A 25,312-nucleotide genomic window follows, 5' to 3' on the forward strand; every position below is an offset into this window, starting at 1 on the left:
GGGCTTAGACGGGTAGATTTAGCTGTGACTGTATAAGACCATTGCGCAGGCATTGTTTTACTTTGGCCGGGTGGCTCAATCGAGTCACAGACAGACAGACGGACAGACAGACCGACATACAGACAGACCAAAATTTCTGGGTTTAAGTAGCCCAAGAAAGACTATCGTGTTTAAAAGTGGTGAAAGCGAACCCCGTAACACGTGCATTCGAACAAACCTGCATAAGTTTAACCGTTTTAACATCGTAAAAGGAAATCAGTGGTTGGACAGAATATCAAGAAATCAGACAATACAAAACAAAAGGTTATTAAACTGAACTCTTCCTGAACGGGGCTCGTCCCGCTTCCCTGGCAATCTCGATGGGGCTCCGAGATTCACCCCACCGTTGTCGGCCGGTCGGCGGCGAACGCCGGCCGCCCGATATCTAGCTCTGATAGATACCCTGCAAACAACCATTTTTTCGGCACCGGCGGCGTCGTTCGCCGCTTCGTTGGCGGTTTTTCGCTGCATAGAGGTAGGATGTGCTACACGTGCCGAAATTCCTCAACATTATCTATACTGTGTTCGATAAAGCTCTTTTCCCGGAAGCGATATCCCTTGGAAATTGTCGTCGCCACGTACTGCCTGCACGTATTGCGATAAGATTCTTCATGTTGCCATATCACTTGTCTGTATTAAATTCTTTGGCGTCTATTAGCGCCATTTTATTCTTATCTGCCGTTCAGCACGTTTCCAGCTGATTGAGACAAGTCAGGGTTCTCATTTAGTAAAGCGAATATATCTAGCCGACACCCGTATCACCAAGGGCTTGTCACTGGTTGAGTTTCCGGCGTGCATATCATTGACAGCGGTAGGAAATGTTTATCTTTGGCGCTTGTCCTTCATTTTTAACGCTCCACGCCAGCTGGCTTCGATGCGATAAACACGTGTCGTTTCACTTCAGTCACGCAGGAGGCGGCGTTACTGTGTGTGCGGAGGTTCGCACGCTCAGGTTTCAGCTTCGCGATCACACGTACGCAAATACGCTCCAATGACACTTCGCTACGTGTTCGCGTTACGTCGTGATTTTTTCCCCGAAGTTTGAATGGTCACTGAACCTCGAAAGGCTACCGGCTCGAGACGGGATGATTGGCGATTCGTAGAGACAGGGTAAGTGAAGTTTATTCGGCGTGATTCAACTATTTCTGTTATTGGGGAAAACGGGGAGGGGGTTCTATATGTCACAAGATCACATGTATGAAGAACGACATGCTGAGTCATAGCTAGCATTCACGTATTCGTTTAAAAGATACCGCTGATCGCCTCCCCTCCCTTGGCTTGGTTTCGCGTGATAGATCTCTCTTCTTTCTTTCTTTTCCCGTCTCTTAAAAACTCTGTTTGACTTCGGTCCAGTTTGTTTATTTTTAATTGGCGTCACCCACGACACGTATGTGGTACGGGTTGGGCTTTTATTTTACTTTATAGCCCTTTAGTTTGTCTGTCTGTCTTTTGTGTATCCGAGCTGCAAGTCAACATTTTACAGCGGAGCTGTTATAGGCTGAATTCTGACCAAACTGCGTGCACCGACAGGGTGTGCAGAGGAAAGTAGCCTCGATAAATTATAATTTTATTTCGGCAAAGTCAGCTTTCTGGTGAATGCTACGCAGATCTTAATCCAATAAAGGTATCTTGAAACAAGTCATAGCGAGAGATCTTAACCCAATAAAGGTATCATGAAATAAGTCATAGCGAAATTAGCCGCTAGAGCAACAGAATCAGTACGTCGAGTTTCATTAGTTTGCCGTAAAGCTGTAAACCTTCCAGAATTCTCAGATGCAACGGCCGTCTATACGGCGGAAGAGTGGCTACTGAAAAAGGCTGAAACTTTTGTTTTATACAAACGATTACGCAACGAATTATGTGAAATTAACCGCGATGACGACTCTGGCATTACACCAAGTTCATGATTGCATAGGTCCCGGTGGAGTTAGAGAATATTATGAAATGCCCATCTTCTGTCAATATATGGGCTCCTGCGGGAGGCAAACGTACAGCTCCATGTTTGCCCGCTAGAATAAAACTCTAAGCCTGCCAAGTTTCATTCAGCTTATATCTGGGGAGTATGCTCAATAGAAAATTACAAGCAAACGTGCTTTCTTTCGTACACTCCTTGTACCACAGCCGGGTGAAATCATATTCTGATTGATTGATTGTAGGGTTTAATGCGCCGACGCAACGCAGGCGATGAGGCGCGCAGTAGCGGAGGGCTCCGGATTAATTTTGACCACCTGGGGATCTTTAACGCGCGCCGAAATCTCGTACACACGGGCATTTCTGCTTTTCGCCTCCCGGGAATCGAACCCGCGACCTCGTGCTCAGCAGCACAACGCCTTAGCCACTGGACCACCGCGGCGGGGAAATCATATTCTCGCTCACGTTGAAACATCGGCAGCACAGCTTCGCTGGTCACGGTCTTCTTCACAGGGTGTGAGGACTGAATTTTGTCACTCCGTTCTAAGTGACATGTAAAGAGCTTCTCGCTGTATTTCGTCATTCAATTACTTATTTAATCATATTGATTACCCTGTTTTAACCTCATTTCTCTTCCAAGATCTTCACCATCCATCTTGGTTGGACATTGTTACTTCTGAGGCGAGAAACTTTTTTGCACTTCCCATACCGTGCATTCATGCCTAGTTTTCTTTAATTAGCCTCCTGTATTCACAATAGCCTCAGTGATAGTGTTCCTTTTTACGCATATGGCTTAAGGAGGACTCACCTGTTAACATTCCTATGCGTCTTGCTACTTCATGACCCACGGTCTCAAAGACCGTCGTGAAGGAATGCGAAATGTTTTAAAAGCACATATACATGTACACAACTGCCTAGATTGCTCATTTTAGACATATGTCACTCCTGTACTGAAATAAATCAAACTGTCGCATGGAAGAACGCTAGCGCCATCTAATGAGAAATACATAAACAAAAATGCGTGTTTTTTTATTTTTATTTCAGTACACATGCTCTGTATTTCTAAGAGAAACAAACAAAATGATCATTAGGTGGATTTGTAAAACTTTTCGTATTGGCGCACGACGCTTTTTAAGCTCGTGTGCCATGAATTAGTAAGTCCCATAGGAACGTGATCATCTGAGTCCCCCTTAAGCCAGGAATTTTGATCGTCTTCTACAGATCAAAGATAATTGAACAAAAGAATGTTCTTCCTAACCATTGGAGACACTAGAAGCTCATCACATAGAATTGTACCCCCAAATGTTGATCCAAGGAAGAAACGGAAAAAAGGGCAAAATAAAAGCAGGATTATAAACCAGGCTATTGCCTAGCTTGCTAACCTACGCGTGGGAAAGGGCGGAAATGGGGAAAAAAAAAGAAAACACTGCGTCCTCTTTACGTGCCGTTGCTCGACATTGTGGAAACGTCATCCACAGGTTAGCTAAACTGACATCGCCGCTATACAAACGTTTCTGTTAGGAAGGCGCTGAAGGTTTTCTCGTTGATGCCAAATTTTTTAGTGGACTTGACCGGATGTTTCCGTAGTTGGGAAATATTTGGACGAGTCTGACTCGACCATCTGGTGGTTTTTGGTTGGAGCATATGGGTAAATGAAATGAACACGAAAACGCTCCAATTTTCCTTGGGAGCATTTTTGGAATGAACGAGGTCCAGAAAGCCGTTCTCGGAGAGTCCGTCTTGCAGATTGCGCCAGATTTGGGTCTATACGCTTTGCACTATGCGGTTAAAGCACAACAATGCTAGCGTCGCCTAGCCTCCTAAAGCCCTAGCTGCCCTTGAAAACGATGCTAAGGAAGCACACCAGGCACAGCCCGAGCGCTTCTGCCGATCGGAAAACGAAACTCTACCAACTGAACGGCGAGTGTGAAATTGATCCCTGCAACGACGCGCTTCAGACAGGCCAACACTTCCTCCTCCTTTCCCTTCGATGCATCGCCTACCGGAGACGACGCCGGCCCCGCAGCTAGCGTCAGCGTGTCTCGGTTCATCGCGGTGTTTGTTAGAGCTTGCGGCGTCCATGCTCGTCTGTCTGCGCCTTAGCGGTGACGCTCCATTTCTGTGGTTCCACGCTGCATTAACCGACATTGACCAGGTACGTGATGGGAATATTGGCAGCTTTGAAGGCAGAGTGGGCATTTAGTCCCAATGCGACGCCGTCGTTGTCGCTTCTTGTTAGAAAAAAGACGTGACATAATGGGACTCAAGCTTGACGAAGCTATCGACAGTGTTGAGCTCAGACGGTCGCACGCATGTGCAACTTGCACTGTAGGACTGACTCGTACGCCACTATAATGCACAGTAAAACCTCGTTCCTGCGTTTTTTTTCCCCATGGTACTCGATCAAGTTGGGCTACGTACCACCTAGTATTCTTCCTTACCCGTAACCGTTAATGAAGTTCTGATGCATGAATTTGCTTATGTATGTATGCATGTATGTATGTATGCACGGATGCATGTATGCATGTATGCACGTATGCATGTATGTATGTTTGTATGCATGCACGTATGTATGTAGTATGTATGTATGTATGTATGTATGTATGTATGTATGTATGTATGTATGTATATTTGTATGCATGCACGTATGATGCACGCATGTATCTACGCATGTATGTATGTATGTATGTATGTATGTATGTATGTATGTATGTATGTATGTATGTATGTATGTGTGTGTGTGTGTGTGTGTGTGTGTGTGCGTATGTGCGTGCGCGTGTGTGTGATGTCCACCAAGCTGTATCATCTTCATTATCCACAACAACCTGATTGCGTCCACTGCGGGACGAAGGCCTCTCCCAAAGACCTCAAGCCGCGTCTGCAGAGTGCCAGCAGCCGAGTCCACCTTTTCCCACCGAATTTCCACAGCTCATCCCTCCATCGAGTCCTCGGCCGACTCCTCCTATACGGTCTATCGGCACAGGCACTCCGCTAAACGGACGGTCCACCTGTTGTCCATCATGCGCCTGACGTGACGCACCCGTGCCCATTTCCTTCGCTTAATTCGAGCTAGAATGTTTTCCACACCAGTTTGCTCCCTAATTTACGCAGCTGTTTCCTTATCCATAAGTGTGGCCCTTAGCATTCTCTTTCCAAAGTCCGTTGGGCCGATCTAAGTTTCCTTTCAAGCCACTTAGTCATACGTCAAGTTTCTGCCCCGTACGTCATTACTGGAAGAACGCTTTGGTAATTTACCAGATTTTTTTAGTTACAGATGGAAGTTTACTATTCATGGTATCAAAATTACTACCAAAATCAGCCCACCACATGCTTATTCTGCGGGTAATTTCATTTTCATGATCGGGATTAGCACTTATGACTTGCCCGAGACAGGCGTAATCGCTTACTGTTTTCAAGATTTCGTTACCTCTTGAAGTCACGTTCCTTGGCATTCTTATTGCCCCTTGCCGGGCAACATGTTCAAAAGAAAACTTACACACAAGTTATTTGATGGAGCTCCAAAGTGCCTTTGCATCCGTTATATATATTTTTGAAGAGCGCAATGCATGGCGGGTCGACTACGTGATACCGTGGCGACGTAATTACTGCTGCAGTGGGGACTGAGTCAAATGCTTCTTTCATAATTTATGAATGCCATGCATGACGGTACATTACAATGTTAACATTTTTTTGATTACGTGGTTGATGGCGTGACAATGGTCAAAGGTTTTTTTTTTTCAAAAACATAAATTGCTCCGTGCTGGTGATATATACAATTATCACCTACTGCGCAGGTACATGAAAGCATCGTTAGAAAAACAAAGTTCTTTTTTAACTGAAGCTGCCCTAACAATGACTCATAGCCTTTATTCTTATCGATACCGGTCCCCATGGCAAGTTCCATTTTCACGTACTGACTACGGGTGCCAACGAATTAAAGAGCACCTTGCCTATTGTACTTAACTAATTTGACCGGGAACAAATCGACATTTTATTGTTAAACAGACATGGCATTTTAAATCTATTTTTAGATGATAAAATGTGATTTCACTGGTGCGAACACGATGTGATTTCTTTTTCGAACATTGTAAAACTCGGAATACTGGTATGGTGGATGTACGCGATCGTAATTCTTTTTTTTTTTTTTTTTTGTACTCGGTTTGCGTATTGCAGTTCATTTATAAGTATTTTTATTACTGCACACTGTATGTACTCCTGTCGTGCCGCAAAATTGATTTTATTGTATTTTATGGTTTTATATTGCTAGGACATATGAAAAAGGTGTATTTTTCAGTGCGTTTTTTGCATATACCCTCCTAGCGCACACGCCGTTCATTGCTGGACGGGGGCAAGGGCCCTGTCAAGCTGCTTCTTGCAGCTTTTTTTTTTTTGCCCCTTCGATGTACCCTTTTCACGTCGATGTAACTATGAGCGAAATAAACTTTTGATTTGATTTGATTTGGTTGAGAAACCTTAAAGCCGGCCTGTTTTCGTGGCTGTTGAATGTATAAAGTAGCACTTATGTTACCTTTGTAAATAACGTGTACGTAACTGAGAGCAGGCTGATGTGTCAGTAATTTTTAACCTCTTTGGTTGGGAGCGCTAGAAGTTTTTTACCGTCCCGTCTTACCTGACGCAACCCCGTTATGGGCAATCGGAAACCAGATGGACAGACGTACCCTTCAAACCTCTCATTTTATGAATTTATGGCGTTATGTTTTGCGAGTGCTTCGTTTTCAGTGCGTCTACGCAGATCGCCTTGCTATTCCAGCGGATGTTTTAGTGCTTTCACCCCGCGAGTTATTGTGACCAAACGCCGGAAGCGGGTGGGGCATCAACGTCTATATTTCCCTTACTGCATGTTTCGAAAGCTACAGAGAAGTCAGATGGCTTGAGTTTGCACGTTACGTGCAATTTCTTTATTACGCTTTCTTGATCAGCTTGGACGCGCCGGCGCGTAGCCAGGCGTGAAGGATTCACAACTTTGAAAAGAAAAATCTGCAGCGTTGTTACTCTACCAGGTATGTACAATGAGATAAATAAATGGGAAGAGGTTCAGGCGCGTGTCAAATCCTTCACTGCACAAGGAATCAAAATAATATTAAAAAGTGGACAACAAACACGTCCGCACGGGGAGGAACGAACCCACGACCCACGTGTCAGCTTTCGGTCGCATAGAGCTACCGTCTTTAGAATGTGGTTGGTAGAGAGCGCGGAATGGGAACTCGATGGAAGCATCCGAATTAAGCCAATACTTTCTGGGTTGTGGCAATTACAAGTTAGAACATACGATGTAAAAACTTTGCCCCATTTCGCATTGCACCCTGCATCTGCCTGGCGAATCGATTTTTAAAGCCTTTCTTTCTTCACTGACGTGCCCGTCGGGGCATAATAGCGAAGCGTGGTCGGTTCTGACTCGGTTTTGCAACGTTCAGTGATAAGGAATGAAAGGGGACAAGATAATTTAAAGAGCCATGAAGACAAAATACAAGTTGGGCTTATTAGAAAGACTGCTTAGTCCCGATAACAATCACACCAATACCATCGCAATCTTCGAACAAATAACAGGGATATGGAAGAAAACGTGTGAAGCAGTCGCGACCCCCTAGCCAATTTCCCGCAACTTTTCTATGACGTCACGGAACCTTGTTTCTGCGATTGGCGGCCGCCTAACTGACCTGTCGCGATGACACATGACTGAACGTCTGTAATGGGGCGTCTAGTTCCATTTGACCACACCACTTGAATGCTAACGTGCAGTTAACGCACTGAAAATTGTTTTATTATTTTTTTATTTATTTATTTATTTATTGGTTCCTCAAGGGCCCCGGCTTGGGGCTTTACATGAGGGGTGGGCGTACACACGGCATAGGGTGACATCACAAAACATCATGGGCGTGTTTCAATGGTTCGCCTAAAACACTGGGAATCGATGATAAGAGCGGTTTCGGCAGGCAGGTCATTCCAGTCTCGCGCAGTGCGCAGAAAAAAAGATTGCTGAAAAGTAGTGGTGCGGGCATACTCGGGATACACTGCGTTAGGATGGGTGGTGCGTGAAATGCGGTGCGCTCTTCTGATGTGCTGATCATCGATGGGCAAAGAATGGAAAAATTTGTGATAAAGACAAAGTCGTGCAATTTTGCGGCGGGATACAAGTGTGGAAAGATTAAGTTGGGATTTCAGGGCGGAGATACTTGAACCACGGGAATACTCGGAAAGTATAAATCTTGTTGCGGGATTTTGGACGGATTCCAGAACTTTAATGAGGTTAATTTGGTAAGGGTCGAAAATTGCATTAGCATATTCAAGCTTGGGTCGGACAAAAGTTTTGTAGGCAAGAAGTTTAACAGCAGGAGATGCGAGGGCAAGATTACGGCGAAGATACCCAAGCAGCCGGTTAGCAGAATTGGCAACGCTGTTGATGTGAGTGGACCAAGTTAAATCAGATGAAATATGCACACCAAGGTATTTTAACGAATCAGAAGTTTGGATACATTGATTGTTAAGGGTATAATTTGTTAAGACGTGATTGCTGCGACGCTGAAAGGATATTAGCGTCGTTTTAGAGACGTTTAGAGACATAAGCCAAGTGTTACACCAATCTTGGATGCGATTAAGGTCGTCTTGAAGAGCAGAGTTGTCAGAGCCGTATGACGTCATTCTTGCTCATAACACGTCACTGTGGCGCAAAATTTGAAAGTTTTTAAATACTTCTTGCCTTGTTTGTTAAAAAGGCATCTTTTGTGGCTATAATAGAGCTGAGTGAGATACTGAATCCTAGTTCTTTCAAATTAAACAAAGATGTATTTTCTCTTCATGGCTCCTTTAAGTCAACCGAGCAGTTCAATTTATTTAGTTGTTTTTTTCTCCCTTTGTTCTTCCCCAGTGTTAGAGTTCCGTCGTATCCATCGTGACGTATGCAACTGCGCACAGCTACTCCTTAATACCTTGTATGAGAAACGTCTTCGAGGGAGGCGATTCACTGAAAACAAGAACATGGGGCGGTGCCCGAACGATGGATGCGAAAAGGACCTTACCAACGAAGAGATGGAGGTACGTTTCCCGACAAGGTATTCTCACGCGTTAATTCTCCAGCTATAACCACGGCTGAAAAAAAAGCTACGGGAGAAGGTAAAACCGTAGCACATAAATGATGTCTGCACTGCAGATAAAGGGAACTCGACATCGAACGCAACAACATCCATCGGGAATCCGCCATCGTAGCATGTATGCGAGTAAATTAGTCCTTTTAACACAGAAGCGTTGAAATCTGGGCTAGGTTAGTGAAAAGGCGCATACGGGTTGCGTCCGCTAACGGCATCCACAAATTCCGTGCCCGCACTTTATATTTGTGGCAACGCGTTCCGCAGCGCGTGCAGCAGAAATCAAACAAAAGAAAAGCGCAGGCGTCACAAATAAAACACCTAAGAAAAAATGCCCGCGTATTTGCTCACTTCACTGCAAATGTCGTCGAAAGACGATAGTCTTTTACCGCCTTCACACGTAAATGCCTCTCTTCTCCCCCTCCCCCCGTCACGCTCGTTACCTCCAGTTTCGCTCCTCCCACGACAAGCTCGGACGAGATTTGCTGAAGGCAATTCAATTTTTGCGCGCTCCATCGCTCGCGCGCCATGTACTTGGAACCTATGGGCATCCTCGATTATCAGTCCTGGATTGTCCGCGTACTGCCCTAGGCGCGATCCGGCGCTCGATTTTCCCACACATTTCTAAGGGACTTCAGGTCTGAATTCAGTACCTGGACTGCCCGCGGACTGTCCAGGACTGGTAAGCCGAGGATGCCCTATACTGGTCAACTTGGAACGATGCCACGTAGTCCAGGTTCGTCGCCTACTCTCTTTGTAAATTTGATTCAAAGTATTGTTTTCAACGCGTATTTTTCCTTTCATATCGCAAATATCAACAAACATTTATTTTCTAATAAAAGAACACTGCCAGTTCTAGTTGACTATTGATGTTCTGCCTCATATATGCCCAATGTTTTCATTTTGCTGAGTAATGTTGACAAGTAGGAACAGTGCTTTCAGATTTAGTAGCTTATAAAAGTTTCGTTTATGTAAACCTGTCGTTAAAGCTTCCTTCAACTTTAGGCAGGAAGTTTCTAAACAGGAAGGGCGAGTAGCCCGAACTTTCAAACCGGTGTGGCATGGCTGATTCGGCTTTTTAAAATATATTCCCATTCTTTTGGTCTACAGCTATATGTGCTTATATAGTTATACGACAGCATTCCGCCTCCTGTAAGTAGGTTATGTGACTTTTCTGAACATTGTCAGTGTCTGTACATATCTGTAGGAATTGTACATGAATGTTCTGTTCCCTGTGCTTGCGTGTAAGGTTTTGTGTGTCAGACATACAGACAGGCCAATGTTTTTTGGTTTAAGTAGTCCAAGAGGAGCTATTGTCTTTAAAAGGGCCGTCCCATTGGCTGCGCAGCCTCTCATAGCGCGTAAACCAGAAAGGCAAGACTTGTCGGGGAATCTAGCCAAAGAAAACGCCTTCGGTTGTAGTATGTCATAAGCATACTTCTAAACCGTGTCCGTTGGATGAAAAGCTTGCGTTTAGCTGTCATGAAGCCATTGCTTATGCGTTAAGGTGCAGTCATGAACAAAAAAAAACCGCGAATGAAAAAAAAAGCTTACCAGATAGTAAGTTAAACTGTCACACGACACAGTTACAAAAATAACGCGCGGTAAAAGCACTCCCGAAGGAAATCCAGACCTCACCAATGTTCGTCATGCACGAACTCGAGATGAAATTTTACGGGATCTGGCAAGCATTTTCGTGCCCTAATTTCATTTCCGGCTGTTTGCCAGCGCAAGCTACTTTACAGCAGAAAATGTGTTTATGTACTCCGTCGGTATCCAGGGATGCGGCGTAAAGTTACCACGCCTAAAAATTGGCCGTGTATCTGCTGACTTCGTTGCAAATGGCGTTTCAAGACTATAGTGGTTTGGCCTCCCTGTCCCGTAAATCAATTCAGTTTACTGCGTTCCACTGCTCCACTAGGCTTTTCACGCTACGTTGTCTGGATGAAAACCCTCCCCGCCGCTCCTAGCACTCCCAAGCGGGGGCAAGCGCGTGCATCCAGGCACCCTACTCCGTGCGCGGTCCAAGCGCCTTCTACTAGAACCTTTCATTACGGTTGAATAACTTGGGATGCCGCCAAACGCTTTAGTGACGCGGGCGACAGCAGGCGAGGGTGTAACACCGCGGATGTAGTATTTCATTTGATCGCAAAAATCAAGCATCCACGTATTTTTTTTATAAAGGAGCGCAGCTAATATCACTTAAGTATTGATTCCATGCCGCAGATCTGTTTAATGTTTTGTTTTTGTCCAACAATGTTGGCAAGTATGAGCACTGCAACCAGATCTAGATGCATACGAATTGTTGTGGGTACATAAACGTCTTGTTGAACATAAGTTTCACTTTGGCCGGGTGGCTGTATCGAGGGACAGACAGACATACAGACTACAATTTCTGCGTTCAAGTAGCCCAAGAAAGACTATCGTCTTTAAAACGCTGAGCGGAGCATCTGGCGAAGCCTCGCCACGGCCATCAGCGCCAACGGGATGTTGTTTATTTATCCACTTGTTGGTAGTGCTAGCCTCAACCCTGGAGGCTATTGCAGGGTCGGGGGATACATGAAACAGCGTGCTCTTGTTGGCCATTTACAAACGTCTGGCAGTTTCGGCGCTAAGCTACGTTCGTAATCACAGACGGGAGACCTTAGACCCGCTGAACATTCGTCATGCACTATTCGGTTGCCGTGGTGCTTCCGAGACATCATATTTAATTTGTACTGGGTCAGCGACCTGTGTGAAAACTTCCCATTATGCTACTTAACCAGACGGTATGCCGTCCAACTATCGGCATCATCGGTGTTGTTAATTGTAAGCTCTTCTTCTGGGCAAACTACCACTCTATTGTTCAATGGTGGCTGAATTGGCTAATATGAAATGAAAATGAGCTGCAAGAAAGTGCGGAAATATATTACACATGTATAGCTCTGGTTTTGTACGCCATCAAGCGCACGTTGGGATTGTAAATTCCCTGCTCTCTTATAATCCGTAGGTTATGCCTACACTTAGGTAAAGTGAATGGTTGGACCAAAATTCCGCCTGGCTGGGAGAGGTCTTTGAAGCAACGTAGAAACGTCGACCACAGAGCACAAAAACATATACTTAACGTCTTAAAACGTCAAATGTATGATTTAAATTTTTGATGCCAGCGTTCTCATGGTATGCTACGTTAGCCACCAAGTTTCAAGTACGTCGAGAGGGTTATAACAAAATGTCAAAAATCACACTCTCAGTTACAGTTCTGTTGAAGGTTAGATTTTAGGTAACACCGCTAAGCGAGCTCCACCTGTGCTGCAGTCTCGTTGTATTGCAAGAGCTCTTTGTAACAACTAAGAATACATTTGGACATGGGTGCCGATAGGGCGCTGGTAGCGTGTCCAGACAATGCGGATAGTCTGGACGGCAGCTAGGATGCCCAGAAGCACAGAATCTTCAGCTAGTTCGTAGGTACAGAGATCTCGCGATTCATGCAAAGACGGGTTACCGGGGAGGTAGTCTTCTCCGGCAACCTGTACCTGCAGTGGCTGCCTCGGAGCTGAGAGCCGCAACACCGCAGGGCTTTTGGCCTCCTCCTAATTAGGTCATCCATTCCATTACATTCCAATGCAATGAAACAACAAACCAGAAGCACACACACGCAAGTTTTTGTAAACTCCACCTTGAATAGTCTGTAGGCGTGGTGTAACAAAATAAGTTAATTGCAGTTGCCCCCCCCCCCAAAGTGCACGGTCACTTCGCTCAAAATAACAAGAAATCATTATTGAACTGAACTGCCTTTGTAGACGTATCTTCGGGTCAACTTGCTCACGTATACAGTTACTACAGGGCTTGGTTACTGTTTTTTAACCTTTTCTTCCAAACTGGCGCCCATGCTCCAGTTCCACCTCGAGAGATGCGCCTTCCGCACGACTCGCTGCACGATATGCGACGCAGCGGTCGTCCTCAAACTCTACCTGGAGCACTGTACCAAGACGTGCCCGAAGAGGAGCGTCGTATGCACGGTCTGCTCCGCTGTCATCTTCGCCGAAGAAACGCAGGTATACGCACGCGCTCGGCTTCTTTCATGTACTATAAATCGCCATCGTCTCTCGCGTGCAGTCTACACGCGGCAGTTTTCAAAAGACAAAGCCGGATCTCAGAAGTTCCTCGATTCCTCAGTAAGAATAGCTTTCAAATAGCATTACATTTGCTGTAGACCTACCACATTCAGTTAACACGAGGTTCAATTAACCGCTTTTCACGAGCACAGCTATGCACGATGTTTTCTGAGATCAGTGATCCTGCACCACCATTAATGCGTCCTCGGAACTCCAAAAAACTGCTCAAACCGCCTAAAGTTTTCCGATTTGTTGTTCGAAATCGCAAAACGCCTTGGCTTTCTCCGTTTCTCATACAACCAATGGCACATTGAGCTGAAGCAGAGCCCGGCCAGAGCCTGGCCCGAGCCCGCTTCGCGAAGCCCGAGCCCGACCCGGGCCCGTAACACCTAGCCCGAGCCCGGTCCGGGCCCGGGCATTCATAAGTGAGCCTGGCCCGAGCCCGGCCCGGGCCCGCCATCTCAAGCCCGGGCCCGGCCTGGCCCGGTAATTTATTTTTTGGCCTACGGAGGGCCCGCGCCTGTGTGACCAGGCCCGGTCTTTGACGCTAAAGAAAGTTTGTTTATTATATTCCGGGCGATCAGACGGAGCATCTAGTCCGTACAAGCACGTCATGAACTGAAACGCAAAAAATAAGGGTTTAAAAATGCACATAGCTTAGCTTGCACCCTATGCAGTTCACGCCACATCGCCGTAATAATAGCTCGTATATTCTTACACGAGATACATCATCACCTTTGATGACCAGACTCTTGGCAACTCCACGTGGTTGTATCGGCCACAGGTTGGTATTGCTGACATTTTTCGAACCGAATTTGAACCATCGAGTATGTACGCGCGTTGAAGTACTTCACATGCAGTGGTCGTTAACCGGTGGTGTTTCTCTGGCATGCGTGTTTGATTCCCGGCCATGGCAGCCGCATTTTGATTGGTGCGATATCTAAAACACACGTGTACATACATAGACGTAGGTGCACAGCTACAGAATGTCTGAATTAAGTCCTTCCTCTCTTGGGCATTCCTTGTAATCGTATCTTTGGTATGTTATACAACAAAATAGAAAATCTTGATGCTGTACAAGAAATGTCATTAAAATTGCAGTATAGTGACCATCAGACCTAGCAAAACACGTTTTTAAAATAATGCGTACAACTAACAGCAAGAAGCGCGCAAAAATAAACCAAGAATACTCATTTTGATACTCTTTTCTACACTTCACGTCGGACCTATTAACGGCCGTGCCTATAAATTCAAGCCTAAACTCGGCCCGGGCCCGCGGCATTGAGCCCGGGCCCGGCCCGGGCCCGCCAATATTCGACTTCGGGTGGCCCGGCCCGGCCCGCGGGCCGGGTCGGGCCCGGGCTTTCGGGCCGGCCCGGGCCCGTGCAGTGCTCTAATGCGAGCGATAAACCCAAGGCGGCGTCCTGTGCCAGCCGAGAGGGCGACTTGGACGTAGGCACTGTTTCGCACCACAAATGACGACGCCCATCATCTGCCCACTCCAACACCCCACCTACCACGACGTACCCCAGTACATTTCCGTCAACTGCGAACAAAAAAAGAAGCCGAGTCCACGACTCCACATGCATAGGCGTGCATGTGCGAATTTATTCGTTTCAAACGGCTGAACCGACGCGACGCACGGCATGGTATCGCTGCCGGTGATGGCGTACCGCCGCCGAGAGTATAAAACAGTCGATAATTTTGCCGGTATAGTCATGAGCTTAAGCGTATACGAACCGTGTGAGCAGTGGCTAAAACTAAGCTCTGCGCCGTCTGCGCGCCTGCTGCCGAGACCACGCACAGCGCAGGTGCGGCCTCTCAGTGTAGCACCCATGCTACTATCGCTCGCTTTTTTTGTGAATGGTCACCCAGTCCTCCACTTTTTAACCCAATTCCCTCTCCCTCTTTTCTCAATAAACGTTTTCAACAACAACAGCAACCTCACGCTCCGATGAACTGGCGCCCGGGGAACCTCGCTGGCCTTTTGCGCTGCTGGCCAACGCCCCTTCTGTGGAAACAGGATGCTCGCGTAATCGGCGGTAACGCTTCTCTGCTGGCATAGATGGCGGGCTAGTGCTTATTTCGTTTTTTTACAACACCTCCGCGTCATATTATGAAGCGGAAGAAACCCGTTTAAGTGATAAGGCGGTACACGGAAGTGTTCCCCTGTCCAGCGTAATTCCTCTGGCGCTGATTTATCGATGCAAGAGGTCGCCGCGAAAAAGCAAGTGACATCGGCATGCATGTGATACTGATTGGTCGCGCCTGCGCAGTGCGCGGGTTTTGACAGCAGGCACGGAGCAACCAGGCGGCGCATGGGTTAGTTTTGGCCACCGCTCCCATGGTCGCTAAAGTTAATCTCATGGTTGTACGTAAGCAAACCAACAGGAGAGATCTTCAAACTGTATACAAGGCCTCTTGAAATAGCAAGTTCAATGCACTTCGCCACAATAGTAGGGCTCAGTTGTTTTCAATTGTGGTAAAGTGCAATGTAAATAATAGGCAAAAAGTTGACTTATTGATTATATGCTCCGTATTCCTTGAGCAACATTCGAAGCGACACCTTTTTTTTTTCTAGGAGCATGCTAAGGCCTGCAGTTCTCCAGCGAAGAACGACGTAAGTAATCTAGTGTTATCGTCATGCCAACAGCACACTGGAGACACGTTAAGCGCTGACTTTTATGCGAACATCAAATTTCTAAACAATTACGAGTTCTCATACCATCATTATCTTTTGAAACTAGTACCCAACATAAAAAGAACTTTCAAACTCGAATCCCACTTCTCTTCTGACAGCGCTACCTGTAGGTTGCTCGCTACCTGGCTTGTCTCATTTATTCACATATAATGCTTTCTTACCCCGCCTTGTCTTACGATTGTTTGAGTTACAAAGTAACGACACTTTTTTTAGCAACCTATATCACGTTTATCGCCGGTAAGACATCTTCCATCCTCCCAATCTTCCAAGTTAATCCTGTGTTTCAAGCTATCACTAACAAAATAGTATTAGCTCGCTGTGCTAATTGGTGTTATGTTCACTTTATCACTGGGCTAGAAGATTTTTTCTCGTCCTAACACGCAGCTGGTGTCTCAAAAATTTCTTACCTTTTGGTTAGTCAGGCGCCGCCACATTATCACATATGGGTTAAAACTCCGTGCCCGCTCTTAAAGGGACCCAGAAAAGCCTTCTGTAAAAGTTACAAAAGGCCTGTATTGTCACGTAGCACCAATATAGCGATGCAATGTCGTTGGAATTATTGATCTACATTCAGTATTAGCTGCGCCAGAAGCAATTAAATGCACCTCTCCCCACTTGCCGATCGACTCCTCCTCCCTCTCTGCCTCCTTCAAAGCAGCTAGCTACATTCCTCCGCCTAGGCTCGCGTCAATCACTGCGGACCCGCCTTTGCCGCCTTTGCCTCGGGATCGCGCAGGAAGGAGGAAGAGCAGCCGGAAGCCAATGGCAGTGACGCCGCCGGCGGCCGACCTTGTCGGCGATTGGGCGAATCAGGGGGCGCCTTCGCCGTTGCGTCACCCGCGGTCGCCGTTGCGTCAGCCGCGGTCGGCTCGCTGCGGCGTCGCACTCATCGGTTGAGAAAGGCGATCTTCAAAAATTGTTTACAAATTATCTGTACAACGTATGGGGCTCACACTTGGCTCAAAAATCCCCCGTTATGTGTTCTACCACCTGAATGCATTTGATTGCCACCTTCACAAAGCTTTTCGGGGTCCCTTTAACGATCATCGACGAAGCACCTCTGTAGTTTAGCAACTATTACGTCTCAAGCATTTTGATACTGTACATGATAAACAGTAATGCACGTTATATGCCATAACGCCATACAATTAAACGGAATGTCGTTGAATAGTACGCGCACTGTTAAAAGCAATAAAATATACCACAGTTGAGACATCAGTGGTGCCGTGAGAATGCAACATAATCATTTGTAGGCACCGCGTCCGATCAATCCTAAATGACGAAAGTCAATCTGCTATGGGAAATGAAACTGCTTGAGGAGCTGGCTCTAAATTTCAGTTTCCGCATTTGTGAAGCGCACCTCGACATCTATTGGGCGTTGTGTTGTAATTCAAAGCGGCTTTGTTTAGGGCTCTGAAGTAGTGCCATTTGAAGGTTATTATCAAGTGACGCTGTAGGTGTGTATCTCACAGCCCGACACACACACACACACCCACGCACGCACGCATGCACACGCACCCACCCACGCAAGCACGCACGCACACGCGCACGCACGCACGCACGCACGCACGCGCGCACACACACACACACACACACACACACACACACACACACACACACACACACACACACACACACACACACAGATTAGTTCACCGTACTTTCATAATATCTGCTCCCATTTGCGCGCCAGCCTGACTAATTTTTGGGTAAAGCCCGCTGCAGTCTGAGTAAAGTTTCTGGGTAATTAATTTACCTGGACAGACTGTGCGCTCGAGATTAGGCGTAGGCTAATTTTGAGGTAAGCTAAACTCATACGGTTCAGCAAGCGTTGGTGTGACTTAGCTGACGAACGGGTACCTTAAATGTTAGGCTGAAGTTGAGGTAAAGTTGCGAATGGTGACTTGAGTGAATTCCAAGAGGGATGGAGGTTTGAATAGTTCCAAGGTTGCCAACTCCCCAAGTTACGACTTAGGCATTGAGTGAACTAATATTTGCACGTACGTTTTACATGCATGCCGATTTTATACACGGCGCAGATCATGCCTCAGTGATGAGTTTATACACCAGCAATCTAAGTTCAGTGAATATACAGGTTCCCCAATGACCTCCATTCCAGAACTCATCCGTTCCTGTTGGAAAAGGCGCCACGAAGAAACAGAGGTCGAAGGTCGAACCTGGTGGAACGCAGGCTGAGATCAAAGAACTGCGAAAACTCCTGAATGCTGCGAGGAAAGAAATAGCAGAGCTGAAGTTGGCTCAGGTAAGGCACGCCCTGCGAGCAGGCATCACACGGCCATGGTTCACAGCCGCCTAACTTAACGACCATGAAGGTTCTATTGCATATGCCCTTAATTGTCTTTCCCTATTCGCGGAGGACGGTTAAAAACAATGGCCTAATTCCAGGCTGCAAGTGGTGCTTCACTATGTGGAATTCACTATGGTGTGGAATTTTCACTATGTGGAATGTGGAATATTCACTATGTGCAATTCACATGTGAACTCCACCGTCGTCGAATTCACTATGGTTTTTCATGCCCGTGCTCCACCTTAAAGGAGTACTGACACAAAATTTCAAAGTTGAGATAACTATGTAAAAAGTTTCCTTTGTATATAGAGATACCGCCCAGCAAGTTTCAACAGTAACGGTAACCATGTGAAAGGCTTCGTTTGTATACGAAGATACTTCCCAACAAGTTTCAGCAGTAACCGTTCAGTATCACATATTTTAAATCCATTTCAATCATTGGGCGCTTGAGAAAGCTCAGAACGGATACCCTTTCGCAATCGGCATCAGCATGACGCCATCAGCTCCTCCTGGCTTCAAACTGCCGACGTGAGGGCCCCCTAACGTGGCTAACGTGCTGGCTGAAGTTGGCGGGCGCTGCTACGGCGTGTGTATCACGTCACGGGTTTTGGGATTGACATCTTGCTGACTGGGCGCGTGGAGATTGTGGAGACCACGGCCGGTCCGGGCGCGCGTCCACACCGGCAGTGGTACGACGAGAATGGTGACGTCACGAGCGCCCTCCTGTCATAACCGCCTCGGTGTTCGTTTTGTCGAAACAGAAACTGAGACGAATAAACGACGCCAGAAATTATTGTTTACGCTGCGACCGACCGTCTAATGTGCCACTATGATTAGTGGGCTGATAGGCACCCATAACAACGAAAAAAAAAAAAACGTAACGCGAAAATTTTGTGTCAGTACTCTTAACGATTCCGTAAACATTCACATTTTAAATCGAAGCTCATACATGTGTTTTCTACACCCTGATGATTCACGTGCGCTATGACACACGCGTAGCGGATAGAAGAGATAGCGAGAGAAATGTAGAATTGGCTCAAAATTAATTTATTCTCCACGAATCCTTTAAATGCACGCTCACAGTGGCAGTCAGTGCCTCATTACAGCAATATCTTGACGTCCTCCGCAATCGGGTGTTGTTCCCTAGTGTGGTTCGGCGCGATTCTTTCGGCACTGGAACTCTACTGCCCTTGAACTTCATGCTCATAAATGGTGGGGCTAGTATGGCACTGTCAGGAATGCAGCGTGTAATCATCTCGACTACTTTTACTTTCAGCTGCAAAAAGTGGCGCACCGGTACATAGATACAGGTTCCCTCGTGACACCAAGTTGTCGCCCGTGTTCAGTCTAGCCGATGTGTGTTTGTATAGAAGTTTGGAATGACCCCTGGGTAACAAGGAGGCCATGTAATAGGTCGCTGACTGCACTTAATAACTAACAACAAATGGTTTTATTTCTCTCCGTCTTCTAGATTCCCCGTGTTTAATGTATGTATGTATGTATGTATGTATGTATGTATGTATGTGTGTATGTATGTATGTACTATGTGTGTGTATGCATGTATGTATGTATGTATGTATACGTATGTGCGTATGTATATATATGGTCTCTGGTTTATATCCATCTGTCGACCCGGTGTATGGAGAGCTTCTGATCGCTGTAATAATGAATTACAAACTAGCCCAAACCTAGACGTTGTTAGTGCTGCTGGTCCCTTCAGTCTCAATTTATTACACTTGCCGTCATGTTTTTAAATGATAACCAGCTATCTTCGCAGTGAGACTTTTTATGTGGAAACTAACACGCTGCCGCCTCAATACTCGGAAGCGGTTACCAGAAATTTTAAACCCTATTAGAGGTGGTTGGAAAAGAGACTCATTTAAATTACACTCGCACGCTTCATGCGTGATTCGTGCCGCGCCCTACCTTGAATGATACTGCGCTCGTATCCTTTTCCACATCTGCGCCCACACCCGCAGGGCAGTTTTCAAGTGTGAATAAAATGCAGTCTCCCTGTGTTGCGCACCGTTTTCTGGCCGCAGGGGATCCAGGAGCGCAAGACTGCGGCCCTGATGCGCGGAGCAGGCCTGTGCCACGTGTGGTGCCTGGAGCCGTACGACGCGCTTCGTCGCGGAGCCCGCTCTGATCGCGAGGACTGCCTCAGCGAGCCAATCTTTTTCGGCCTGGCTGGCTGCAAGTTCCGGCTACAGACCAACCTGTACGGCGTCGGTGGGGGCGCAGGCTCGCACATGGCCTTCTTTGTGCAGTTCAAGGTCACGGATTTGGCCAGGATGGACAATTGCCAGATAGACAAAATCAGGGTGAGAAACAAATTTGTGGCCTCTCACCACCATATCGCGTGTACTTTCTGTCGTGGCATCCTGAGGGTCTTGGCTGCCCTTCACGGAATTTCAGGCTGAGATACCCACCCAAAAAATTATCGTTGGTTTGGCTACGAGTAGCACGAAATATTGTGCGAAAGCGCCACCAATTGCAGCTTGCAAAGCTTTGCTTAATCCCACTTTTACGGGCTACTATGTGTACAATATACAATATTTCCGTTAGGATTCAGAATGCGCGCACAAGATTCAGATTGTGATGCACAACCTCCCCGCTGCACTTAAAGTCACCCTGAAGCACTTTAAGTGCAGAGCACTTTAGGGTCCCGCCTTGTCGCCGTAGCTCGTTCGCTGTCACGATGTCTAGCCACCGCCGCAATCAGGCGAAGTAGCGACATGACGGACCCAAACAGAGCCCCACGGCGTAACAAGCGGTTTATATAGTCATATCCGTTCGAAACACCTGAACCGCTGGCACTTGCTATACATCACCCCTTACTTAGCGCGAAGAAAACTGCAAGTATATTTGAGGCGAAATTACCTGTTTAATTAACCAGCAGCCCCCGCGTTCATTTAGTTAGGAGCGCGCTCTTTGGATTGGTTTTTCGATAGCAAGCAAAAAAAAAATTGGCTGGCATTTACGATACTCCCTAATGCGATATTTGGGCGCAGCGGCAGTGCGCTGAGGCAGCACTACTCGTGAATTCTCTGCGTCGGCGGAGCGAAGTGTTGTCAGGTTGTGACCGCGAAGTACGTCTTAAGCGAACGCACATCATAGTCACGCGCACGGCCCCCTCACTTTTTCGCCAAGCGTCGCGCCCTCGAGCGTCTAGTGCGGGCACAGCATACTGCCCCCTCCTAACCCCCACCGCACACTTCGGAGAGGGCTGGCTCGCGCCGCCACGGCGAACCGCCCTCCCCTCCCAATTTTTCGACACTCTTTTCCTTTGCTTTCTTTCACCGTTCGCTTTTTCTTTCACTCGTTGGTCTTGCCATCGTTCACTCGGTTACGCCGACAACGCGGCTCAGCCCAGAGATGGCCGCCAAAGGGCTGCGCCCTAAAACGTGGCAGTGCAGCGCCGGCACGTGCTGGATGAAAAGTAAGCACAAAAAGCACAGAACTCCCGCTGGCGCTGTTTATGGCAGGGGGCATCATCCGGATGGACATCATCCGGACCCCCCGACTCGAGTCCTTCGAGGGGAACGAGGCGGCACACGCCGCTGTCCACGTTCATACCCACCGGGCCGTTCCTCAAAAAGGCGAAGTCACGCAGTCCCTTCGCTCTCCCAAGCCCGCTACTCTTAATTCACACACGGACATCCTCGCCCATTACCGTCACGAACGACGACGCTTCCCGCCACCTCATCCCCATTTATCCAGATCAAAGGTGATACACCTTTCGCCGACTGGAAACAAACTCTTATCCTTACCCCACTATCATCCATGCCATGTACCCCACACGCTACTACGCTACGTGTAATTTCTGTCCCCAACCTGGCACCCTGTACCACATGGTATGGGGGTGTCAGAAAACCCCATCCCTCTCCCCAAAGCCTCACCCAATGAACGAGCAGTGGGCGGGCCAGCTGGCCAGCTCCGACCGCTTAGTCCAGCGTAGCCTGGTGGAGAGGGCTGGGGCAGCCAGAGCGGACCAGGGCTTCCTGCAGGACTAGAGGAGGCCCCCCACCGGGCGGGTACCCAACCATCAGCGCCTGAAGCTCGTATAAATAAAGTTCACTCACTCACTCTATCCCGGTATTGGCGTTGTTCGAGTGCTCGAATGATTCATTACAGTGGTGTAGCGGCTGATTGATTTGATTGATTGATTTTAGGGTTTAACGCGCCGACGCAACGCAGGCGATGAGGCGCGCCGTAGTGGAGGGCTCCGGATTAATTTTGACCACCTGGGGGTCTTTAACGTGCGCCGAAATCTCGTACACACATACACACAGGCGTTTTTGCTTTTCGCCTCCATCAGAAAAGCGGCCGCCGCGGCCGGGAATCGAACCCGCGACCTCGTGCTCAGCAGCGCAACGCCTTAGCCACTGAGCCACCGCGGCGGGTGGTGTAGCGGCTACTGGCTGACTTTCTATCAGTTGCAGCAATGAACGCGTTTGACAGCCTCCTTAAAAAGAAAACCACAAAAGCAAAGCAGAAACGGATGGCCTATCTTCTCCGACGAGCAAATCACTCAGTGCTGCTTTGTGCTGTCAATTACTATAACTTTCGCAGTAATCTCAGACGCGAAGGAAAGAGTGAAAGCGTTTATGGTAAGTGTTGTAGCCACTTTAAAAGTGCCAGTACATTGCAAATTGGGCCAAACCACTACTGCACTCCAGAGTTTTGCAATTGTAATCTGCCATGTGCCTCTAGCCTGTGTTTTTTGCTGTTGCATAATAATTGGTTTCAACGATTTTCAGAAAACTCGTAGCAGTTGCTTTTGTTGAACTGTAGAACTCGAGGCCACTATCCCGTATTTTTCTGATGGGAATTTGTCTTAAATAGTCTACTCCTTTCACGACTCGGTGTGGTACCTTCTGTTATATTACAGCACAGCGTGAATTGATGGTCGTTGTGCTGCGCCAATGTATTAGCTCTTTTAGCCCTTAAGACAGCCTAGTTCTTTTTTTTGGGGGGGGAAATAGATATACTGTAGTGCGAAAGACGAGCAAGTGGCGCGCAGCCACCATGCGAGCACTAACGAACAACTGATTTGCTACGCGGCCACAACAGTCAGCATTGTCCTTGTGATTGGCGTATGCCCGCTCAAGGGGATTGACCACCTGGTTTGTACAGACGACGACGAGGCAACAAGGTCAGCCACCACAGCGGCATCGTGATCGGCATGGAGCTCGTGAAGTGCTCGAGACATTCTGCCGGCTGGGCCACCGATCCGTTTGCCACTTCTGAGTGCCCCTCCTTCCTTCCGCTGCCAAGGCAATAAACCCGCCTTACAATACGTATAGATGTACTTGTTAAGCGGCCTGGTATCTCAAAAGTCTAACGGTTTTTGAGTTCAAACTCTTCGCCGCCCAAGAAAGCATAGCGGGCGGCACAAAGTTGTGGTGGAGTGACTTCGCTATGTAGCAGTGTATGTACGTACGAATAAAGGTTTTGTTTCAGTCAGACGTAAATTATATTTTATGATAACAAAACAAAGTTCTTGGCATAAACGCTGAACCAGTTTGGAGCTCAAACTATCTACAACCAATCTTTTCTAGGTGAATCCAAGAGAAGGGGCGAACGGTCCTTACTCAAACTTGCGATATCATCCGAGCTAAGCTGCCTGGCTTGCTACCCCAGACGAATGCGGTAACGATGATGATTATAATGATGATGAGTTGCACATAGTTGTAATGAAGAGGCAGATGCGGCGCGTCACACAAGCGGAGGCGGGGGAGAGGGGGTGGGCGTTAGCACGATAAATTCATAAACGACGATTGCCTGCGTCCACCACGTCGCTCATTAATGCTCCAATGTCTACCCAAAGATCTGACGTCGTGCCTCTGGTATGTGCGCTCACTTTGCTGTTGTTTAGCTACGAGGATTATTTTTCAGGTGTTAGACTGACACCGTTCCGTGTACAATTTAGGTTGTTACTTCCCATTTCAAGAAAGGCATTACCTTATTCCGTTTAAGAAGTTCTGGTTCACCTAAACGCACAAGTACTTTTTGTGGTGGGCTAACAGAAAAGTGCGGAAACGTACTTATTTTTTCTTTTATTAAAAATGCACCCAACTAATGTAACACCTGTTGGCATTTCATTAATTGGTATTCGAAGGCCGTGCGTTCATTTTCGCTTGCCTCGCTGCGTGTTTTGTGCAGTGCCTGATACGGGTCGCCTCACAGCGCAGCAACGTGGAGCACGTGGACCACACATTCGAGTTCAGCCCCTCAGGAAAGGACCGTAGGCGCACGTCGAACCGGCCGCTGCACATGTGGAACACGCTGTTCGGTCGCGAAAAATTCATCCTCTTCAAGGACCTCGAGGACAAAGCCTCTGGATACGTCGTCGACAACCTGCTCATCCTCGAGTTTCATGTCATCGACTGATACAGCGAGCGAAAATTACAGTGACGCAGGAAAAATAAAAATTAAAATTAAACAAGAATGGAATGCAACAAGAACTGGTAATCGTTTATGCCATCATTAGCAGTCAGCCACGCTGATTCGCGCAGCATTTTACTCATTTTGCCCTTTTCCTTTGCTCAAGTCACGTGACTTTTGTAAGTACTATTCAAAATGTTAAAGGTTTTAGCAATAAATGGCTCCCTCCAATGGTGCACCATCGCAAATTCTTTTTTTTTTCTTCACTTTAGCAAAAGGGTAGTAGAGTTTTCTGCAGCCCGAGAAAAAAAGGAGTTTATAGAATAACATGATGATTTACCGACATTTGTCAGCATATGCAACCGGCTTTAAAGGTGAGGGAAAGTAGAGGGAATATTAAGCGTTTAGATGAGGTTAAAGTTAGAAAGAACAAGTGGGAAAAAGAAGGAGACGAAGCTGAATATTTTAGTTCATTCAGACTACCTGAGAAGTTGTGCACCTTAAAAAAAGACGAAACATTTTGTCGTCAAAACAAAGGTCCGAAAAAACAATAACACAGCCTAGGTTCATGCTGCTGCTATTCTTTTTGCGTAATTACATCGCAGTCAAGACGCTTCACTTTTCCCTGAAAACACAATTGCGCACCGTAACAAGCCGGAGCAATCTAATACAGCGTCTTCTGTCTCAACAGCCGACTCTGTACGGACCTGTGGCCAGGGCCGGATAACAGTGCTGAGGGCCCGGTTAAAAAAATGGAAGCCGTTCCACT

The 25,312-nt window shown here is 47.1% G+C and overlaps 1 protein-coding gene across 3 annotated transcripts; it reads left to right on the forward strand.

The window, feature by feature from the left end:
- Positions 1–909: 909 nt before the first annotated feature.
- LOC144178524 (uncharacterized) lies at positions 910–24,607 on the forward strand. 3 transcript variants are annotated; one of them, XM_077706444.1, is made up of 7 exons: positions 913–1,149; positions 8,837–9,003; positions 12,929–13,087; positions 15,729–15,767; positions 17,968–18,111; positions 20,199–20,477; positions 24,322–24,607. In XM_077706444.1, the coding sequence occupies exons 2-7, from the start codon at positions 8,947–8,949 to the stop codon at positions 24,547–24,549; spliced, it is 906 nt and encodes a 301-aa protein (XP_077562570.1). In that variant the 5' UTR covers positions 913–1,149; positions 8,837–8,946; the 3' UTR covers positions 24,550–24,607. The 3 variants fall into 3 exon arrangements, with proteins under 3 accessions (XP_077562572.1, XP_077562570.1, XP_077562571.1); XM_077706445.1 differs by lacking the exon at positions 913–1,149 and adding an exon at positions 3,929–4,105; XM_077706446.1 differs by lacking the exon at positions 12,929–13,087 and having other exon boundaries at positions 910–1,149.
- Positions 24,608–25,312: the final 705 nt, after the last annotated feature.

Source organism: Haemaphysalis longicornis, unplaced genomic scaffold (genome assembly GCF_048455015.1).
Source record: "Haemaphysalis longicornis isolate Haplotype H1 unplaced genomic scaffold, Haemaphysalis longicornis Haplotype H1 scaffold_4, whole genome shotgun sequence".
NCBI classification, from domain to species: Eukaryota; Metazoa; Arthropoda; class Arachnida; order Ixodida; family Ixodidae; genus Haemaphysalis; species Haemaphysalis longicornis.

Bases quoted from the DNA above. Each gene is read 5' to 3' on its own strand.
- LOC144178524 (XM_077706444.1), top strand. From the start codon at position 8,947: ATGGGGCGGTGCCCGAACGATGGATGCGAAAAGGACCTTACCAACGAA. The intron at 13,088-15,728 runs GTATACGCACGC...TTTTTTTTCTAG, and splicing joins TCTTCGCCGAAGAAACGCAG to GAGCATGCTAAGGCCTGCAG. The intron at 18,112-20,198 runs GTAAGGCACGCC...TTCTGGCCGCAG, and splicing joins CAGAGCTGAAGTTGGCTCAG to GGGATCCAGGAGCGCAAGAC.